The sequence below is a fragment of the Sphaerodactylus townsendi genome, linkage group LG16 (genome assembly GCF_021028975.2).
Source record: "Sphaerodactylus townsendi isolate TG3544 linkage group LG16, MPM_Stown_v2.3, whole genome shotgun sequence".
NCBI classification, from domain to species: Eukaryota; Metazoa; Chordata; class Lepidosauria; order Squamata; family Sphaerodactylidae; genus Sphaerodactylus; species Sphaerodactylus townsendi.
The window spans coordinates 29,301,682-29,321,928 of NC_059440.1; the positions used below are offsets into that span (position 1 = coordinate 29,301,682).

The 20,247-nt window shown below is 51.0% G+C and overlaps 1 protein-coding gene across 1 annotated transcript in view; it reads right to left on the minus strand.

Annotated features, from left to right (window-relative positions):
* Window positions 1–20,247, minus strand: part of SPEN (spen family transcriptional repressor) — a 57,950-nt gene that overhangs the window by 5,334 nt on the left and 32,369 nt on the right. Inside the window, 8 exon segments of the mRNA XM_048518509.1 lie at window positions 2–6,566; window positions 7,118–7,218; window positions 8,950–9,063; window positions 10,047–10,160; window positions 10,658–10,783; window positions 11,322–11,473; window positions 12,054–12,254; window positions 13,165–13,325. Coding sequence (XP_048374466.1) covers window positions 2–6,566; window positions 7,118–7,218; window positions 8,950–9,063; window positions 10,047–10,160; window positions 10,658–10,783; window positions 11,322–11,473; window positions 12,054–12,254; window positions 13,165–13,325 — 7,534 coding nt within the window.

Genomic DNA, 20,247 nt, shown 5'->3' on the forward strand with positions numbered 1-20,247 from the left:
TTCTGGGCGAAATGTGAGTCGTAGGATCTGAGGGCTCCAGCACGAAGGCTGCAAGGGGCCGAAGCGTTCCCCATTATGCGGTTGCTGGCTGAGATCCCTTGGGAGCTAGCTGACCAGGCCCCAGAGGCTCCTGCTTAATTTGGGTCTTGGAGACGGACTGCTGGAATTCAATATCCACGGCGCTGGCTGGAGGGATCTGGCTAATCTTGGCACTGATCCTCTGTGGGCCTTCCGTCTTCTGTCCCGAGTAGCTCAGAAGCACAACGCCTTCCGAGGTGTTGACACGAAGACCCGGGCTGGAGCCGCTCTCTGCCGGTCGGTCTTCAATCACACACATGGACCCCGGGGGGAAGCGGCTGTCGTCGTTCGCACTCAGCCTCTGCTTGTGCTTCAGAGGAAGGGCGCTGACGGGGCACGCCTGCGGGGGGGCCCCCGGCTTCACCAGCGCAATTCTGGAGGCTTCCTCCAGGTCAATACTGGGGGGCAGCCTGCTGATCACGGACGTGGCCTTGGGGGTGACCACCGTCACGATCTTCTCTTTCTCTGCAAGGACAGAAGGAGCCTCTGCGGCAGGGGGGTCCAGAGCATTCAGGGCAAGGGGCACGGCTGGTTTCTCTTCCACGTCTGGCTTCATCATGGCCTCTGCCGGGGGGTGAGGCGGAGCCTCTTCCAGGCGAGGGGAACTCACCGGGTCAGTGACAGCCGTTGTGACGTGCGTAGAGGCAGCGCTGGCTGCAGACACATACTTGGGCTCCATCAGGATTTTCCGCAAAGTGCTGGAATTGGTGTCAATATCTGAGGCCTTTGTGTCCGGGGGAAGAGCAGGAGGAGGGGTGGAGCGGGCCCGAGCCTCCTCGTGCTTCACCATCCATTCCGTCACCTTGGCTGCAGTGGAGGGAAGGGGACCCAGTGCGGCACAGGCGGGGCTCCCAAGCTTAGCTGCAGCAGCTGAAGGAACGGATGCGACAGGCGGGCTGGGGGCACTCAGTGGAGTTACAGGAGGGCTCTCAGTGGCTGAATGCAGTTTAAACCCCATTTGGCTCACATCGTCAACGGGCAGTGAGAGAGGGGACAGGCTCCGTGGACCGGGAGCTTTAGACAGGGGGCTGCTTTCTGTGGAAGGCTGCTGTGATGCTGTCTTCTGAGGCAGAGTCTGGCTGGCGTCTGGAGCAGCTGTTTCGGGGGAGACCGGAGAAGACGTTTTGCTGGACTTGTCACCTTCCACGCCTTCCTCCAGTTTCCCTTGCACTTCGTTGGCCACAGTGGATCTGACCAGCTTGCTTTCGGCCTCAGCTGGCCTCAGCTCAGCAGCCTCTCCTTTTTTGCTGGTGCTCCGTTTACGCCTCAGCCGAGCAGCCTTCTGGCGGCCCCTCTCCTTCCGAGGCCCATCAGCCTCCTGCAGGGTTTCCACTTCCTGTGCTGAACCAGACGACTCGCTCAAACTCACTTCAGCCTCTTTGCTTGTGGCAGCTGTGGCCGGGGTGGCAGACCCGGTGGTCGGGGGTGCAGGTGGCTCGGCCACAGCCGCTGCTTCGGATTCCAAAATATTGCTGACGGCTTGGTCCGTTTCAGGTTCCATCTCCTCTTGTGGAGACGGCGAGACTGATGGCTCTGCAGGAATCTCAGATTCTGAAGGATACGGTGGGGGAGCAGGGAAGCTCTCTGCCTCTACAGAAATGTCGTTGATGATGGAGCCAATGGCCGCTGCTAGTTCTGTTTCACTCGCCTGATGAGCAGGCTTGTCGCCCTCCTCTTCCGGGCGGACCTCCGAAACGTCTGCTGCCTGCTCCTTATAGGCTGCGAGAGCTGGGCCTTCCGTGAGCCTGGCAATGTTCTTCACTGCCTGCTCGAGTTCTATTTGCTTGGCCAGCTGGGCTGCTTCGGGAGACTGCGTTGGCTCACATGGGGTATCTTGCCCTGTATCCTGAAAGGGGTCGTCTGCCTCACTCTTTAGGAAATGGGCAGGCAATTTGTCTTCTTCTTGGGGAGCTTTGTTTTTGGGGGACGATGGCATGGGTTCCATCTCCTCTTCACTCGGCCGTAGAGCGCCTCTGACCTCATCCACATTGAGCCGGATTTCCACACTTTTCAGGCTCTTGATCAATGATGCTTTGTCAACAGCCTTGATGTTTCTAGATCTTCCCCTCTTGGACTTGGTCATCTTCTCTGGGGCAAGTTTTCTTTCTACAATCTCAAGTGTGCAGATTTCAGGGACATTTTTGTTCACATCAACCTCTTTCCTTTCTGGCTTCTGTTCACTAGCAGCTGTTTCTTTGTCTGCCTTGATTTTATTGACATTTTCTCCTGCGTTAGAACCATGCCCAGGCAGTTCAGGTGGCTCTTCGTGGTCTGCTGGGATCTCGACCTTTGGCTCAGCTCGGCCTTTTTTCCCGGGCTGACAACTAGCAGCCAATGAGTGGCTGTGTAGGAGCTTCTGGGATCTAGGGGACCTCCACCCCTCCACAGGCTTAGGGGTGTCTGCAGCTTCTTTTGTTTCTGCTTCTTCTGCTTCCAGCTGCGCAGGCTCTGTCTTGACTGGAGAAATTTCCTCCTCGGGTTTGTGACGTGACTTTCGAGGCCGGCCTCTTTTGGGAGGAGTGGGAACTATTACTGTCTCGAGTGGCTCTCTTTCGGCCCTTTTTCTGGTAGACCTGGTCACCTCCACAGGATCTTTTACAGGGGAGGGACCCTCGTGGTCTCCTGGGGTAGCATAAACCGACCTGACGTTTCTGCGCCTCGTTCGGCCAACAGGCAAACTTGGCTCTGGGTTGCCTGGCTCCGCTGCTGGACTTGGAGATTTAGCGGCACTTTTCAAAGCCTTCTCTGCTTCTCCTTTCAGCCGCGCTTCTCCACGGGGAGAGCCAGATCTTTTAAGCTTCTCACGGTCAATCCTCTCGCTCTTCCTTGTGATGGGTTTATCGGTAATGTTTGCAAGAGCAGCCTGGACAGGAGTTTTGGATCGCTTGTTCTTGCAAGTCCTTTTGTCTCTCACAACCACCAGAGGTTCAGCCTCGACCTCCGTATCAGAAGCTGCAGGGAAAACCTCGGCCACCGCCTCTGCTTTCTGACCTGAAGCAGATTCGGCGCCAGCGACCCCTGAAACACAGTCTTCCTTGGGTTCCGACAGCTCTTCAGAGATGGCGGCCAGTGGTGGGGGAGCTGCATCTGCTTCCTGGTCTATGCTGGTATCTGTTTGGGAGAAAGAAGACCCGGGAGTAGGTGGCTTTGTATCCAAAGACAAAGGGTTCTCCACAGGGGTGGAGTCCTCCTCATGAGTTGCACCCGAAAGCGTAGCCTCTTTGTGTTCTGAAGCTGGAGAGGCTTCAAGCGACGGCTCAGGCAGTTCGACTTTCACAGGAGGGCCTGCCAGACAAGGGAGTTCAGGAAGAGGCTCTGCAGCTCCAGGACTCAGCTCCAGGACCTTTTCTTCTTTTACGCAGGGCAGATCAGCTGGCAGCTTCTCGCTCACAACCTTCTCTGGATCTTGAAGGACTAGAGATGCTGGCAATGGACCCACCAGCACGGAAGACGGCTGCTCCAGCTCTTTCCTCTCGGGCACTGTCGCCTCTGGCGTCTGAGGGCGGTTCTCCTTCTCTTCCTGCTTTTCAGCTTCTTTGGGTTTCTTGTCTTTTTCTTTCTCCAGCTGTTGCATGCGAGTAAGTTCAACGAACCTGCTGTGGAAGAGAACCACCGGCTCTTGCACCAAAACATCTGGGACACTGCTAGCCCCATCTGGAGAAGACTGTCTGCCGTACAACCTCCCAGAAAGGAAGTCCATGTCTTCCTCTTTCCTTTCTAAATGCTGCAAGCGCTTGGAGTCCTGTTCGAAGATGGAGCTGTGCAAGAATCGTGAGGCGAACAACTCCTGCCTCTCCTGCTCCTCCTCTTTATGCTCCTCTTTCTTATCAGCCAGCTTCCCTTCAGGGTCGGTTTTTATTTTCTTCTTCTTCATATACCACGGAGGGATCGGCCTTGGAGTAGAATCCACTTTCTCTTTGTCCTTGTTGTTTCTAAAGCTAGCAAACCTTGAGTCCCAGTCAAGAAAAGACCAGTTTTCCTCCCTGGACGATGAGAGAGACTTGGCTCTCTCCAGCAAGGCTTTCGTATCAGGTGTGATGGTTTTGTCCAGCGCAAAAGAATAGAATCTGTTCCTCTCCAAGGAGGCCGGCAGCCTTTCCTCTCTCTCCCGGAGTTTTTCTTCCCTGTCCCTCAGTAAAAAAGACAAGCGGGAGCTCTCTAGAAACAAGGAGGCTTTAGGGGACCGGGGCTTGCTGTCGCCATCCTCATCCGAGTCTGAAGGCACCTCTCCCGGCTCCAGGTCCCGAACTGACCGTTTCCGGAGACTGTCTCTTTTGACTACGCTGCTGGGGAAGCTAATATCCACTCGGACAGGCTCTGGTTTCACTGGGGGCTCCCACCGATTGGATTCCTCCTCCGAATTCAGAGAGGAGAGCTTCATCTTGGCCATTTCTGCCATCTGTTCTCTCTGACTGGAATCGTAGGGATTAAACTTCAGAGCGCCCTCTCTAACAGGCACGTGAGAACACGCAGGGCCCTTTTCGTCTACTTTCGGAGATTCTTTGGCTTCTTTTAAAGTCACCAGCCTTGGGGAGTCCTGCACCTCGTCCTCCTCGTGGAAAGGAAAAGGCTTGAGGCTTGGAGAACAAGCCATCCTCTCAGAATCTTCACTCACCTGGCGGGAGCTTCGGTAGTTTCTCTCCCTCTTAATGCTAATTTCAAAATCAAAAGCATCAGATGACTTCTTACGCTTACTGGGGGGAGAGTCATCAGTCACGTCTTGGGGGGGCTTCCCTACCTCGTGCACCAGGCTCCGCCTCTCATACTCATCTAGGTCTTTCTTTGGACTACCAAACTTCTCGGACTTCGCTATTTCCAACTCCATTTGCTGCTTTAACCTACGACTTTGCTCCATTTGTTTCCGGTAGCTCTGCGTGTGGTCGATGTCAATGGGGATTTTCTCAATCTCTGACGACGGGGGCTTCTCTGGGACATGTCTGTGGTCAGGCATTTCTTCTGGAAGACTGCAGTAGTTTTTCCGTACATCCTCTCTCTCTGATCCTTGATCACCTAGCAGCTGGGGGTATTTGTGCTGCAGTTTCATTGAACTGATCTTCCTGGAAGGGATCTCAGGGACTTCCACAGGTTCCTCGACCGGCTCTCCCAGCCTGGCCTGCAGCTCTAAACTGGGCCGTAAAACAACACTTGCAGACATGCTTGAAGGCTCTGGAGTATCCTTGGGACTGGCAACAGGAGCAAGCCTTTCCATCTTAATTTTCTTAGAGTCCCTTTTGAATGCTTCTTTCCTCAAGGACTTCCTTTCAGACTCTGCTGTCATATCAACCTGCTTTTTCAGAATCACGCGTGCTGCTGCCGCCGCCGCCGCCGCCTCCTCTTCCTCCTGAGCACTCCTTTTGATTTCCGTTTTTTGTTTCTCGGGCTTCAGACTTGCATCTGCAAAGCGCCTTTTGCGAGCCTCCAACTTTTCCAGGTCAATTGGGTTTGCCACTTCACCTGGCTGCTCGATCTTCAGGTGTTTCTTGGGCTTCAGTTTCCCATCCTTGTCAACCACTTCGACGTGACTGGCCAGCACCTTCTCCTTTGGCACCTTTGTTCGGATGGGCTCTGGTTTCAGCTGATCTGACTTGGCTGCCTCAGCCTGGGATAGCTGCAGTTTTGGCTCAAGCAAAGGGGACTTCCTTGTATCGTTTTCTTGCTTCCCTCTCAATTTCTCCACAGTTGGCTGGTCAATCACTTTCCCTTCCTTCTCTTTTACGCGAGTCAATACTACGCACGGCATCAGTTCAAGGCGGTTCTTAGCAGGCCCCTCTTTTTCAGCTCTCTCCCTGCTCTGCTTGCCGCTGCCTTTTGACCTCTCTGGGCTGGGCTCTCTCTCGTTCTCTTGGTCTGTCTCAGAAGACGGGGAGCTGGGGGAATGCGTCCTGGCTTTTCGTTTCTGCTTCTCGAGCTTTTCTGCTTTATCTTTCCTAACCAGCCGCGGTTTGTCCTTGTCGGGTCTCTCTTGCTCAAAGACTCTCTCTTTTTCAGCTTTCTCAGTTTTTGCATAGCGCTCCAGGCGGGCTTTGTCCAGCTTTTCATAGCGTGGTGGGGAAAGGGAGCTGCAGCTGCCACTTCGCTCTGAAGACCTGCTGTAAATTCTCCTCTCTGAGTCACTCTGCAGCCTTTCAGACTGCGACGGAGATGCTCCTGGGCTTTGTGGCCGCCGGGAATGAGGACTCTGGCTCCGTTCAATAGGCCTCCTTTCGTGGTCCCGGTCAGATTCGAATCGCTCCCGCTCCCGCTGCCTGTAACTGTATTCCCTTATGTCTTGTTCATAAGGGTCACCTCGATAGTCTCTGTATTCCCGCGGATCATCGTAATATCGTGGGTCATAATAGTCTCCTTGATAAGGATCCCAGTCTGCATAAAATTCCCTACTACGAGCTGGATACTCTCTTCGAGGATCTTCAGGATATGTCCCTGGGGTTCTTACAGCCTCATAGTAAGTACGGTCAGCAGCATAGTCATAAGATCCTCTTCTTTCCTCTCTGCCAAAATCAAGCACACCAAGATATTAGCTTGCCCCCAAACCATGGTCACCCTATTTAGCTATAGCCAGATCCATCAAAATAAAAATCACTCGGAGCCATTTTTTTATGACAGTGCTTCTCACAAGCCGATCAGACACTGCACATTTTCAATAATGAACTATTCTAATGGCATCCTTCTTATGTGACAAACAAAAGATCCAGCATAATAAAGTAAGAGGTTGATGCAACTGATTAATACAAATGTAATAAATTGAACCCAATAGTTTACAGTCTTCTGGCTAAAGTCATGCTCACTGTGGTCTGAGCTTTACTTTTCTCTCCCGATATTTATTTTTTACTTCTTTTCCAAACCAAGTCAAAATTATATACATAACCCCCTCCCCCGCAAAAGGTAACAGACAACTTTGAAAATGCTCCCTTGGAAGACCCACAAAGAGGACAGCATCAAGCTGCAGCTGCAAGCAACCCAACAGAATGCTGGAGCGCCACTGGGCTCATAGAGCAGGAAGGCCACGGCCAGACTCGCCCGCGTGGGTCAGGACACTTGCCTTCTCTCTGCCAGCATCTCGTAGAAGTCTCGGATATCCTGGCCCGTTTTCTCCATAGAGTGATAGAAGGCCAACTGACTCTCACGGTTTGCAAAATCCACCTGAAAAAAGGAGTTCCAGATCATTCTTTGGAAGAGTTGTCCTCTGGGCCAGCAAAGCAGCCCTCTCATCCAGCACATTCTTCAAAGAGCAGTCAGATCACAGGCAGATCAAGGCCACATACTGCCTCTGAACATGGAGGTTCCATTTAGCTGTTAACACTAGTAGTTGCCATTAACGTCAAACCATTAAATGACCCTTCTGCCTCTGGGCAAAAGGAACACTCCTAGCTGCTCTTAAAGGTAAATGCCAGGTCATGACTGACGGCAGGATGACACTGTATCACAATGTTTACTAGGCAGACGATGTTTTCGGGATGGTTTGTCATTATCCTCCCCATCATCTACCATTTACCCCCAGCAACCCAGGTACTCATTTAAATGACTTCAGAAGGATGGAAGGCGGAATCAACCTTGGGCCATCTGCCTGAAACAGACTTCCATCAGAATCAAACTCAGGTCATGAGCAGAACTCTGACTGCGGTACTGCAGCTGACCACCCTGCGCCACAGGGCTCCTCAGCTGCTCTTCCTGTTTGTGAAATTCTTTCTGCCCTCCCCCCAACAATTTGCCCAATTCTGACACAGCAAGGCACCCTCGGATTTCAAACTCCTTCCCCAGCACAACAAACTGCTTTGCCAAACAAGTGCTACAGTCACGTACATAATCTTTACTTACTGTCCCTCAATTACAGCTAAGAACAATCCCCCAGATCTGCAATCTATAAAAACATCCACAGCTCCATCATTAAACTGAAGAATCTGTTTAGTAGGGAATGGAGGGCCCACAGGACTGGGAAGCCAACCTGGCCCAGGAGCTGCATGCTGCAGCGGTCACAAACAACACAAGCAAAGGAGGCAGCGGGGACTGGTAATTCAGCACCCAATTCACGTTCACATGCTTGGCTCCGACTGGCTGCCTCCCAGGTGGCAAGAAGGGAAAAGCACTGCAGGAGAGAGGCTTTCCGGGTCTGGCCAAAAAAGGTTCCTTCCTCACTTAAGGTGATCTCCATCACACCAGAGGGGAAAGCACACCCCACGGCTGACTAGAAACAGGTGGCTGAGTCATGCGGCACAGCACACACAGCCAATTCTCCTGCACCCCCAGTGACCTCCAGGCAGAACAGCTGCCCCTCCCTAGGCTGTGGCTGCCCACCTTCAGAGAGACTGGCAGCCAGGAGGGGGAAATGGAGCCAAGCCAGAAGTGGGAGGCCCATAAGGACTCACTGAGAAGGCCAAAGAGCAACTTCACCCCCACCCCCACAAATAACGGCGCCCTGGGCGCCATTCTGAAAACCCTAGGGTGGCATTTGAAACATCTTCAAATCGATAAAATCCAGAAGATCCAGAAGACAGCCCTGTTGGGATCCGCATTAATACTATGCCAATACATTACAACTTCCTAGGGCAAATTCCGCATGGGCCAAAAACAGTGGTGTGAAAACGGTGCAAACCCTTTTACACCATTTTTAACCCTTTTACACCATTTTCAAACTGCTGTTTTTGGCCCATGCAGAATCTGCCATGGTCTCTGGATGAGGCTTGAATTGTAATGAAAGGCCAACAACCAGCTAAAGAACTGGCAGCTGTGAAATCAACAACAACAACAACAACAACAACAACAACAATAGCAGCAGCAGCAGCAGCAGCAGCAGCAGCAGCAATTCAACCCTTAGAGATGGATGCTACTAAGTGATTCATTCAGTCAGTTCTGTCAGGGATGGGTTTTCCAGACCTTGATTTTATTTCCACCTATCTTCCTGCCCTTGGTCTCCTTGACAGCTGCCTGTGCATATTCGATCTCATTGTAGAGAATGAGGGCCATGCCTTTTAAGCGGTCAAACACCACCTGGAAGAAAAGCAAAACCAAAACACATGTAAGAGCCTCACCCGCAGGAAGTAAACCCCCCCCCCCCCCAAGGATACATGGCGGGATGAGAAAGGAGCACACCATGATGGCAGGAAGGACTTCTGACTTGCCTCTCGTGAGGCATCCCTGAAGAGGAATAAAAAAGGAACAAGATGGACTCCTCTGGGCTGCGAAGTGTTTTCACGCCTGCTCGTTTCTCTGTTTGTTTCTCTGTATTTTACTGATTTCAACTTTGGCCAGCAAACAGTAGAGCTCCCTACATTCTGCCTGCCGGATGGATTTCAGGGGGGAGGGGATGAGCGCAAGGGATTGTTGTGGGCAGGGTTTGCAAGTGGAGTGTTCAAACCCGACACTCCAGTGCTGGTTTCATTGAGCTACTTGCCGTTTAAAAGACCACAGAAGGCCCAGCCTGCAGCAAACTCTGCCGCCATTTTGCTGGGCTTCCACTCTATTTCTGCCAGAGAAGGCTGCAGGGTGAAGAGCTGCTTGGCCAGAGGTGGGCAAGCACTGGCACTTCCAGCTGAAAGCGTACGCCAGCCTGCCCATGTGCTGTGGCACAGTTCTCCTTTGGGCATTATGCTTCCCTCCACATTCTGAGTGGGGGTCAGGCAGTTCCTTCTTTAGCGACTGGGACTGGAGCCCCTGGAGCTGCAGATGCCCCTCCCGTCCAATTTCAGGGCAAATTTGAAAAGCAAGAACAGAATTTGGGCATCTGCTGTTCTCTTAGCTGGCAATGGAAAAGCTGGCAATGGAATGTAAAGGGCAGCAGTCAGCCAGAGACAAAGACAGACAGGCTGAGGTACACACGGACACACAGAGAGAGACAGAAACACACATACAGAGAATGAAATGGAGAGACAGACAGTCAGTCAGTCAGTCAGTCAGACAGAGGGCTTGACACAACAGGCTGCTGAAAAAGAAGGCCAGAGAGAATGCCACACTCAGGCAAGCCTCCCACCTACCTTGACCACAGGCCCGTAGCGGCAGAAGTGGCGTGTTAAATACTGGTCTGTTAAGTTTGTGGAAAGGCCGTCTAGCCACACGCAGTTGGTGGGCATGCTCTTCCCGAAGCCCAGCTGGAAACGAAAGGGCAAAAACTGTGTCAGTGGAGAAGCTTCTGCAGCTCAGACCGCCCTACAAGCAGCATGGCTGCTCCAGAAGGCCCCAGCACGTTGTGAGGAGTCTGTCAGTTGCATGTTCTCTTGATTTTAACAATGGGGTCCAAATGTTTTTGTTTGAAGTGCCTTAGATGCTGCTTGGGCAATATGGTTTGAAGGACAGGCTCCTTCATACTGTGCCAGAGAGAAAATGGTGCACAGACAGCGGGGGAAAGCACCTCTACCAAGGCAGACTTCAGCCTCTGCGCAACGTTGATTGGCAATTTTGCCAATAAATGCAATCTGGAGAGGCAGAAAAAAATGGAATGGCCTAATCTGAGCCACAAGCACACAGGGAAAAACCCCAGGAGTGACACAGTAAAAGCCTTCCCACCCTCACCCCCTACCCTGCTCAACACTGGCGAAAATCAACCTCGGGAACCAAGAGGACCAGTGCTGAGAAAAGATGTCTTTACCTTCAGCCGATTATTTCCAAGATATTCCCCATCCATTTTCTTGATTGCTTTACAAACGCTGGCAATGTCGCAGTACTGCAGGAAGGCATACTGTGGGATGCCGTTCACTTTCTTGATGTCAATATCCTGGGTGGGGGGAGAGGAAGGCCACCTGAGCTCAAAGAAGGATGGCCTTGAACCCCCCCCCCCCCCCACAACGAGGCAAGAAGGCCTCCACTCACACTTGCCCACTGGGCATGCTGCTCTTCAGCATCCCTTCTTCCAACTAAAAACCAGCAGCTAGGATGAGAAGCACCCGCCCCCCCCCACACACACACCTCAATAACAGAAGCAGATGTCAGGCCCAGATCATGCCAGCACGCTGGCCCTTTCTCCCACCCTCCCCCAATGCTGGTTTGAACCCTGAATCCTCACCCAGCAGTGACCAATGTGGGGTGGGAGGGCTCTTGGGTTTTGAAGGATCTTAATATGCTGCTTTCCAGAGAAGATGAAACGGCCTCTCAAGTAAAATTTGGCAATGCTTAACAGATCCAAAAAAATTAAAAATACCGTGTCTTTTCTGTTTTTGATTTATAATCTGACCTAAACTTTCCTGCAACATGAAAGGTGTGCACAAACTCAAAATGTAATGCCTGTTCACACGCAAATACATTAATTTACATACCACTATTCCTCCAAAACGCTGAAAAATGTTGCGAAGATCATGATAGGTGGTGGTTTTTTCCAGATTGCCGATGAAGAGAGTTCTTGTTGCTTTGGGATGAAACTCATCTATCCTTTCATCCAAAGGCCGAAACTCGTTCTCACTTTCAGTTTCTTGAAATGGGAAATTAAAGAGTTCTCTGATATCACCTTCTTAAAAATCTCAGCCCAAGATTCGTGCAAGAGAGAAGCATCCTTCCCACCCACACTTCTGGGCCCCAAAGGGTGTCAGAAAATCAGGCTGTCAAACACTGAAGGAATTGAACTCCATTACAAAGAAATGGAATTCAAGGAATATCTACAATCAGGAGAAAGGGAAGGTCTGGATTGATTTCAGGGCAAGTTTTCCCAACTGCAAAAACCAAACTCAGGCTGAGGTTAGATCCCAGGCTGCCTTAGAGAGAAACGGTACCTGCTGATAACATTAGCTGGGGGGGAGGGGGGAACCTTTAATCTGTTCCAATTTCATTTCTCCATTTCCACAACCCCCCTCCCTCATCCCACCCCAGCCAGCAGCTAAGAGAGTCTGTGTGTGTGTCCGTAGCCACTTCTTCTTGACGTAGCCCTGCTCAGAGGTACTTCTGGTCCAGAGAGAAGGCCCCCCCACCCCCACCCCACCGCCTGCCCGCTTGCTTCCCAGATGAGCGCCGGTGCTCCAGCACGGCTCTGCTTACGCCAGTGTTGGCAGGCTCACCTGGGCCTATCCATGCTGTCACGTCAATCTGCATGCCAAAGAAGAGCTTCCCTTTGGAGGCATTCAGCGCTTTCTCCTGATCCTCCTGCTGCCGAAAAAACACCAGCCCATAACGCTCTTCAGAGGCCCCGTGGATCTGCACAGACGTCACCTTCCCGTACTTCTTGAACTCGTGGAACAGCCCGTCTTTAAGGCTGGTGTCTACACCCAAGGGGCAAGCCAAAACAGCAACACCTGGTTACAGCGCCAGGCATTTGTGGTAGAAAAACACCAGGCACCCATTTTCGTTTCTTAAGAATGTGAGGTGCAGCTGGGCGCATCCCCCACCCCCACCCCTCGTTTTCCACCTTCAGGCAGTTCTTGCCCAGTCCTCCTAGCAAAGCCCCAGAAGCTGGATGGGAGGCCGAAGAAGGCAGCTGTTGGCCAGGGCTTCAACTCTTATACTCCCCATCCCTTTCCAGAGTGTCCCTCCCAGTCTTTTCCAGTCAACCAAGTCCTGCCCAAATGTCCAGGGTCTTTTATTTAGCTTTTTAAAGTGAAAAACTGCTTACTGTTGCAAAACAAAACACAGAGCTCTGCTTCCCTCTCAACACCAGTCCTGGTCTCACCGGGGGTGAAATATGCCGTCAAATCAAGTCGCAGTTGATTTAGGGCCGTGGTGGTGAACCTTTGGCACTCCAGATGTTATGGACTACAATTTCCAATTGGCCGTGCTGGCAGGGGCTGATGGGAATTGTAGTCCATAACATGTGGAGTGCCAAAGGTTCACCACCACTGATTTAGGGCAACCCCCCAAGGCTTCAAGGCGAGAGACGTGATGTGGGGATTTGCCGCTGCCTGCCTCTGGACGTCCCTGGTGGCCTCACACCCAAATGCCAATCAGGCTGAACACGGTTAGCCTGGCCCTTCCACAGGAATCCGCCTGAGACCTCCCCTCCAAACGCCAACCAGGTCCAGATCCTGCCTCCCAACTCCACAAAGACATGGACAGGGTAGCCCAGTGACCTGCACTGGCATTCCCCAGCAAAACATTTCTTCACAAGTTCTGAGTGGTGCCAGATTTTGCACCTGGGAGATGATGACAATCACGCCTCATGAACCTGCATCTTACCTGTGGAGCGCACTGGAAGATTCTGAACCTTGATCCCAAAACTTTTCCGGGGCTCATCTTTCTCCAGAGATGGAAGCAGCTGGGAGGTGGGGGCGGGAACAGCTGTGGACTGTACGGACCGGGCTGGAGACTCGTCACTGGAACTGCTGCTGGAGTCGCTGCTATGGAAGTGGAAGAGACCACAGCCGCTCAGCACATGGGGAGTGGCAGCACAGCCCTCTTGAAATAACTGCACCAGTCAGACTTCTAGTCCACCAAGAGCTAAATGCAGATGACTCAGGCTAATTTATTAAGATAAACACCTTCTCTGAGGAGCAGGCAAAAGTGTGAGCAATTCAACCCAGTTTGCTTGTGCGTGTGTGTGGGTGTGTGTCTGGATGAACATAAACACCCACCAGCCAGGTCACACAGGCCATGAGAAATCTCTCTCCCAACTCCATGCCGGATTTGCCTGAAAGACCTCTTGATCAGCCCCTCAGAGCAGGCTGTGCCCTGGAAGACATTCCTGAGCAGTGCTGCAAACGGCACCTCCTGAGGAATCCAACCCCAACAAAAACCTTGACATCCTGACAGGTAGGAGAGCTGCTCTGGGGCCAGCTCAGAGGGGAAGCCTGGAATGCCCTCAGCTGGGCGCTCGTAGGCAGAAGCGTTCGGCCCCTTCTCTCGGTGCTTCTTTATGGCACAAAGCACATTCATAACGCATTTCTAGCACGTTCAAGGAATTCATAATCCTCATCTAAGCATTCACTTGCAAAATCCACAGAGATGGCAGTCAAGGAAACTGAATGTGGGTAATATGTCAAGTAGATCCTGTTACATTTTTCAACAATAGGGGAGATTTAATTAAGTGTAATGAGGAGTTTCAGCAGCTTAAAAGATGTGCAGGAAGACTGAGAAATCACGTAGAGCGGGGTGGCCAACCTATGGCACTCCAGATGTTCATGGACTACAACTCCCACCAGCCCCTGCCAGCATGGCCAATAGGCCATGCTGGCAGGGGCTGTTGGGAATTGTAGTCCATGAACATCTGGAGTGCCATAGGTTGGCCACACCTGATGTAGAGCATGCAGGAACCTCACAATCCTTATCACACAGCATTGCCAGGTGTTGCAGTCAGGAAGAGAATAGCAAAATCACATTGTGAACGGATTAAGGTCTCAGCTGAAGCCAGGGACCCACCCATCTCTGGAAAACAGATGAAATATCAGCCCTGGCAGGAGCTTTACGGGAAAGCATATGGCCTTGGATGAGGGTATAAGTAACAAAGACTATAGCAGGGAAGAGAACTTCCGCTCAATAGCACGATCTGTCTATAGCACAGTCAGATCTAGACCCAAGCATGAGAGAGTGCAAATGCATCTATCTAGAATGAAGTTAGCCCATGCTCCATAAGATTCATTATATTACTATCCCTCCAAAATGCTGGAAATGCTGCAAGTCATGATATGTGTGTGTGGAAAGGGGGAGGTTCCAGATTACCAATCAACAGAGCTCTTGTTCCTTTGAGGTGCAATTTAAACTTTTATAGCCGCACCAGAGCAACAACCATTCCTGGGATTCTCCTCGAAAACGTAACCACAGGAGAACGTTCAGCCATGTGGGACCGCATGTGGGCTGGAGAGTCAGGTTCAGCAAGCACATGTGGCGACGGACAGCACCACCAATGACTCCTCCTCGCAATAAGCCATGGGAAAAAAACAGACCTCTGGACACAGACTGCAGATGGTCCTTCTCCTATGAGGCCAGGAGGACATCTTGTGTTGGGAGATTCCCACCTCTTTTCTCGGGGAGGCAGGATCAACTCCATCACCTCCGGTCTCCTTGTGGTGGGGGCCACCCACTTCCAGTTCTTAATTCTAACTAAGCAGTGAACCAGCTCCATAAACTAATTCAAACTTGTTTCACTATAACAAGAACTATAACCTCACAGTGGCAGGAAGTAAGAAGAAAACAGTCCGATGCCAACTAGGTAGAATTAAACAAAGAATTATTTAATGTTGACTGTATACTACTGCATTAAGTGATGACAATGGGAGAGCCAAGATGTCCTCCTGGCCTTGTAGGAGAAGGAAACGTCCAGAGCTGTGTCGCCTAGCAAGGGAGGAGGATCATTATCTTAGTCCTCCAACACATGCTGAAGAATGCACCTGCCAAAGGCGGCGGTCCACAGAACGGTAGGTATGGATCTCGTAGTAACACAAAAATGTCGAGACTGATGATCAGGTGGCAGCCCTAAAAACTCCTTCAGTGAGGCATATCCAGCTAATGCTGTGTTTGTGGCAGAGCTTCTGATAGAATGAGAAGTGATACTCAAGGGTATGTCCTATTTTGAGCTTTTAAAGTCTCAATTACGCAGGACTTTAGAATAGTGAAGATAGAAGCTTTGGACATAGGTCTGCCACTGTTAGGAGGGCTGATGCTGATGAAAAGAGTCTCTGACTTCCTGATCACTTGAGACTGAATAATGGAGGCCTTAAGTGCCCGTTGTACATCTAGGTTGCGCCAGATATGCTCCTTAGGATGAGAAAGATTGGGGCAGAGACCCGAAGGCCATCAAGTCCAACCCACTGCAATGCAGCAACACACAATCAAAGAACTCCTGACAGGTGGCCATCGAGCCTGTTTAAAAACCTCCAAAAAAGGAGACTCCACCACACTCTGAGGTAGTGCATTCCACTGTCGAACAGCCCTTACTGTCAGGAAGTTTTTCCTGATGTTCAGGTGGAATCTCTTTTCCTTCACCTGGAACCCATTACTCCTTGTCCTAGTCTCTGGAGAAAACAAGCCAGCTCCCTCACCAACATGACATCCCTTCAAATATCTAAACATGGCTATCATGTCACCTCTTAACCTTCTCTTCACCAAACTAAACATACCCAGTTCGCTAAGTCTCTCCTCGTAGTCGGGCCTGGACTCCAGGCCTTTGACCATTGTGGAGTGCCATGGAAACCTGCTGGCAACCCTGGGCCAGTCGCACACTCTCAGCCTTGGCCCTGAAAAGTATCTGGATGGGAGACCACCACAGAAGTCCAGGAGAATGATGTGGAGGCAGGTAATGACAAACCACCTCTGAATTACTCTTGCCTTGAAAACCCCACGGGGTTACCATAGGTCAATTGTGACTTGATGGCAAAAAATATACACTGCAGAGAAGACTGATACCGATAACAGGAGACAGTGAAGGCTAAGAGATCAGGCACACTGGTTTCCTTGAGCTCTTCACTCAGCAGTGCCTTCAACACTGAAATGTGGCTTCCCTTGTTAGCTAATGAACCACCAAAGTAACCCCTGACTGCCCACAGCATAATGTGCCAAGAAGCACAGATCCCTGAAGTGACCGACAAGTTATTTGGTTAGTAAAAAAAAAAGTCAGATTCACAGGCAGAAAGAAGGCAGAGCTGAGAAGACCACACTGATGCACGGACCCAGTACTTGCAAGGCAAGAGCGGGAAAGAATGGATGCGGATGAAGCAATGGAGCTGCCACTCAAACCTGAAGGATGCCGCCCAGGACAAGAGCTCTCTAGGTGGGGAGGGACTCCTGGAGTTTTGTGGTGGTCTCCCCTCCAAATACTTTCCAGGGCCAGGGCTGAGAGTGTATGATTGGCCCAATGGCACCAGTAAGTTTCCATGTCACTGGGAGGCCAGTTCTAGGAAAGGTATTTGTGAGGCCCCTGCACTATGCAATCATCCTGCCCTGGCAGGGGCATGAAAGATATTTACTGGGCTGGACTCCCAAGCAGACTTAGGATACTGAACTGTGAGACAGCTGCCTCTTATTTTCATGATGAACCACACGAGGTCTTTCCATTACCAAACCAATTCTACCAGACAGATAATTTCTTGCACATTTCCTGTGTATTTCCCTGGGAAAGGATGTGAATAACACCTGATGAGGAATACAGGCCTTACAGTGGTTCTCAGTGCGCCTTTTGCAGGTGTTTTCATACAGGAAGTCAAGCACTTCCAGAACAGAAAGTCCAGCCCCTCTAGGGAACATCACACGCATAACTTGGGAGACAAAGACCAGCGACCTCAGATGAACTCTAATCAGATTAGCCCGGGAACAATCTCAAGTGAGCCAATAATCCAACTTTGTTTTCGGACACACTCAGGTCACATTAATTACAGCTAATCCCCCCCCCCACCCGCCGCCCCCAACTGTTCATAAGCCAGCCCTGTGCAACAAAACAACGTGGAGATCTGAGCCTGTGCTTCCATGACCAAGATGAGGGTCAGATGGAGGAAAGGGAGAGAATCTGTCCACGCAAGACATTTCTGGTAGTCCCATTTCGCCTTAGGCTCCACAGATGGCCTTCTGTACTCTTTGGGGGAAGTCTCCCGTAAAAATGTACAACAGCACACATTTTTTTAAAAAAGAGTTATGCCAGAAAAGTCACAAAGGTTTCAGCCTATTGAAGTACTTGCAGTGGCAAACCTAGAATAAAAATTCCCAACGCACAGGCCTCCTCAAAGGCTGCCTTTTGATGCAGGTGTCGTCTCCAAGACTCTGGAATCTGTTTTCTGTTCAGAAAAGACCTAACTAGGAGTTATGGGCCGGAGGTGTGTCTCTTGCTTTGAAAACCTCACTGGGGGTCACCATAACTCAGATGTGCCTTCATCGCAAAAAAAAAAAGGGGGGGGGAGATTTCTTACGTGAGAAAAGGGATGACCAGAGCTTCTGGTAGGGCCTTTCGTGGTCCCTCACCCAGCACAAAAAACCCACTCCCAACCCTAAGGACTTCTCTAAGATCCCACATCCTGAACTTAAACAAAGAAGACTGAAGGGTTTCAGGCAGCCTTGCAAGAATATTCTTGCAAATTTACAAATATTTATACACTGCTTTTCCTTTGGCTCCAAGTAATCTCAGGAACTAATTACGAGCACATCTGCCTGCTACGTGGGTCACACTGAGGGCCCCAACTACCAACCACAGCTTTCCTGCCTGAGAGTCTAGTGGGGAGATTTTGTTTCAACACGAGGCGGGCGGGCGGGGGGGCAGAATCAGTTTGCAGCATCACTGGTAATGTGGTGCAACCTTTTTTTAAAAAAAGTCTAGCAAACCACATCTGTGCCTTTTATGTCCATAAAGATTCAGGCCTCTCTATGCAGATCGTGTTTGAGGGAACAGCAGCCGCGGTCTCTAGCACTCTGCATGCCTCCCACCACTGTAGGTGAGGAGCTCAGACCCAGCTGCCGCTGTCTGGCATGACAGGGAGTTCAGGGCACCAGGAACAAGACTGCCACTCCCATTTATGATGCCTTCTCAAGTAATGGAGATGAATGCATTTGTTAAAAAATAAAAAAGAAGGTAGTTTTATACTTTTAAAAGATTTCTCAAATCCCCCCCCCCCCCTTGTTAGACTGGGTAGTATTTGGGCTCATATTCGGGTGAAGCAGGAGGCTGGGACAGAGGGCAGCATAGTCTGCGTGTGGCTGCCTAGCAAGGCTGGGGCAGATGTGAGGCTTGTTCCAGGGACCTCTGGATCACAGTCAGCTCACACTCCTGATTGCTTCGCCAGGCCCACCCAATGCCCAGCCTCCCTTCACACACACACACTCACTCTCACACAACCTTTTGTGGTGACTTTTTACCTTAGCTTGACTTTTTACCTTAGCAGAGATTTTGTTTTTACTTTATGTACTCATTTGCTCGTGACTCCAATAGATCAGTTTTGCTCAAAACAAAATGAGGGCTTACCATGCTTTTAAAACTGACCGTATGACAAACGTCACTGGGCATGGGGGGCTCTTTCCCCATTCTGGAGGGCGTTTCGGGTCATCCCCTGGGCATGAAGAGGAGGAAGACCAGACCCCTTTGCAGCACCCTGATATCCTTTCCACAACTGCTCATCCCAGAGCAAACCATGGCAATCAACAAATATTCTGAGCAAGAACCACCTCAAAGGGGCCTCCTCGTAATGAGGTGCCAAGCATGGAACAATTCCCACCACTCTGCCTTTTACCTCCCTGTTCTGTGTGGAAACTGTCATGGCCTATTGTTCCTTTCTGGGGACTGGGAGTATGCCATAGGCACTGAGGAGATACAGAAAAGAGATTGTGCTGGTGACAGAAGGTCTTCCTGTCTGATGCTCGTTCTCCACTCCCCGTGTCTCTCCCAGTTTCCAGTTTTATCTGAGCCACTGGATGCAGCTCTCAGCCTGGCTGACCTGGAACGTCATCAGCAGAGCCTGCCGGGGGGCTCCTGCTGCCCTACTCTCAAGCCCCACAGGCCCGCCAGCTGATCTTCAACCTAGACCTCCAAGATCACCTCTCCGAATGTTCACTCTTATACCTGAAGGAGAATGACTAATAGGTACGCTTGCTTGCAGCATTACTGAGGACCAGGCACTCTCCCACTGAGTGTTTACGGCTATGCTTAAATCAAGAAATCTGCAACCAAAGCTGATGGACCCTCACAACAACAAAAAAGGAATGATGGCCACTAACCTGGATAGCTTTAAAAGGGGCTGGGACAGATTTATGGAGAAGTCGATCTATGGCCACCAATCTTGATCCTCCTTGATCTGAGATTGCAAATGCCTTAGCAGACCAGGTGCTCGGGAGCAGCAGCAGCAGCAAAAGGCCCTTGCTTTCACCTCCTGAATGGGAGCTCCCAAAGGCACCTGGTGGGCCACTGCGAGAAGCAGAGTGCTGGACTAGATGGACTCTGGTCTGATCCAGCAGGCTTGTTCTTATGTATGTATGTGGTTGGGAGGCCTGGCATCCGGTGGGCCTGATGGGCCACTTTTCTCAGTCTTGTGCCCCAGGTCCCAGCCAGTGTTGCCCAACCCCTGCATGTGAGAGTCTCTTCAGTGTCTTTCAGGTATTCTGGGACCCTCCCTCCAAGCAAGGTTTCCCAGGAGCAGAAAATACCCTAACAATAGGCTTCTTTTTGAGCAGGCACTACTTCTTTGAGAAAGACGTGGGTCAGTCCCAGGATGTGAAGCTGCTGTCCAACCCCCAACCCACCCCAGCTGCAGAATAAAGATTGTGCATATTTCATTTTCTCCAAAGTTGCCGTTTTTTCCTTGGAGGAAAAAAAACAGCGCCCCCTCCCCACTCCACATGGCCTTATGGTTC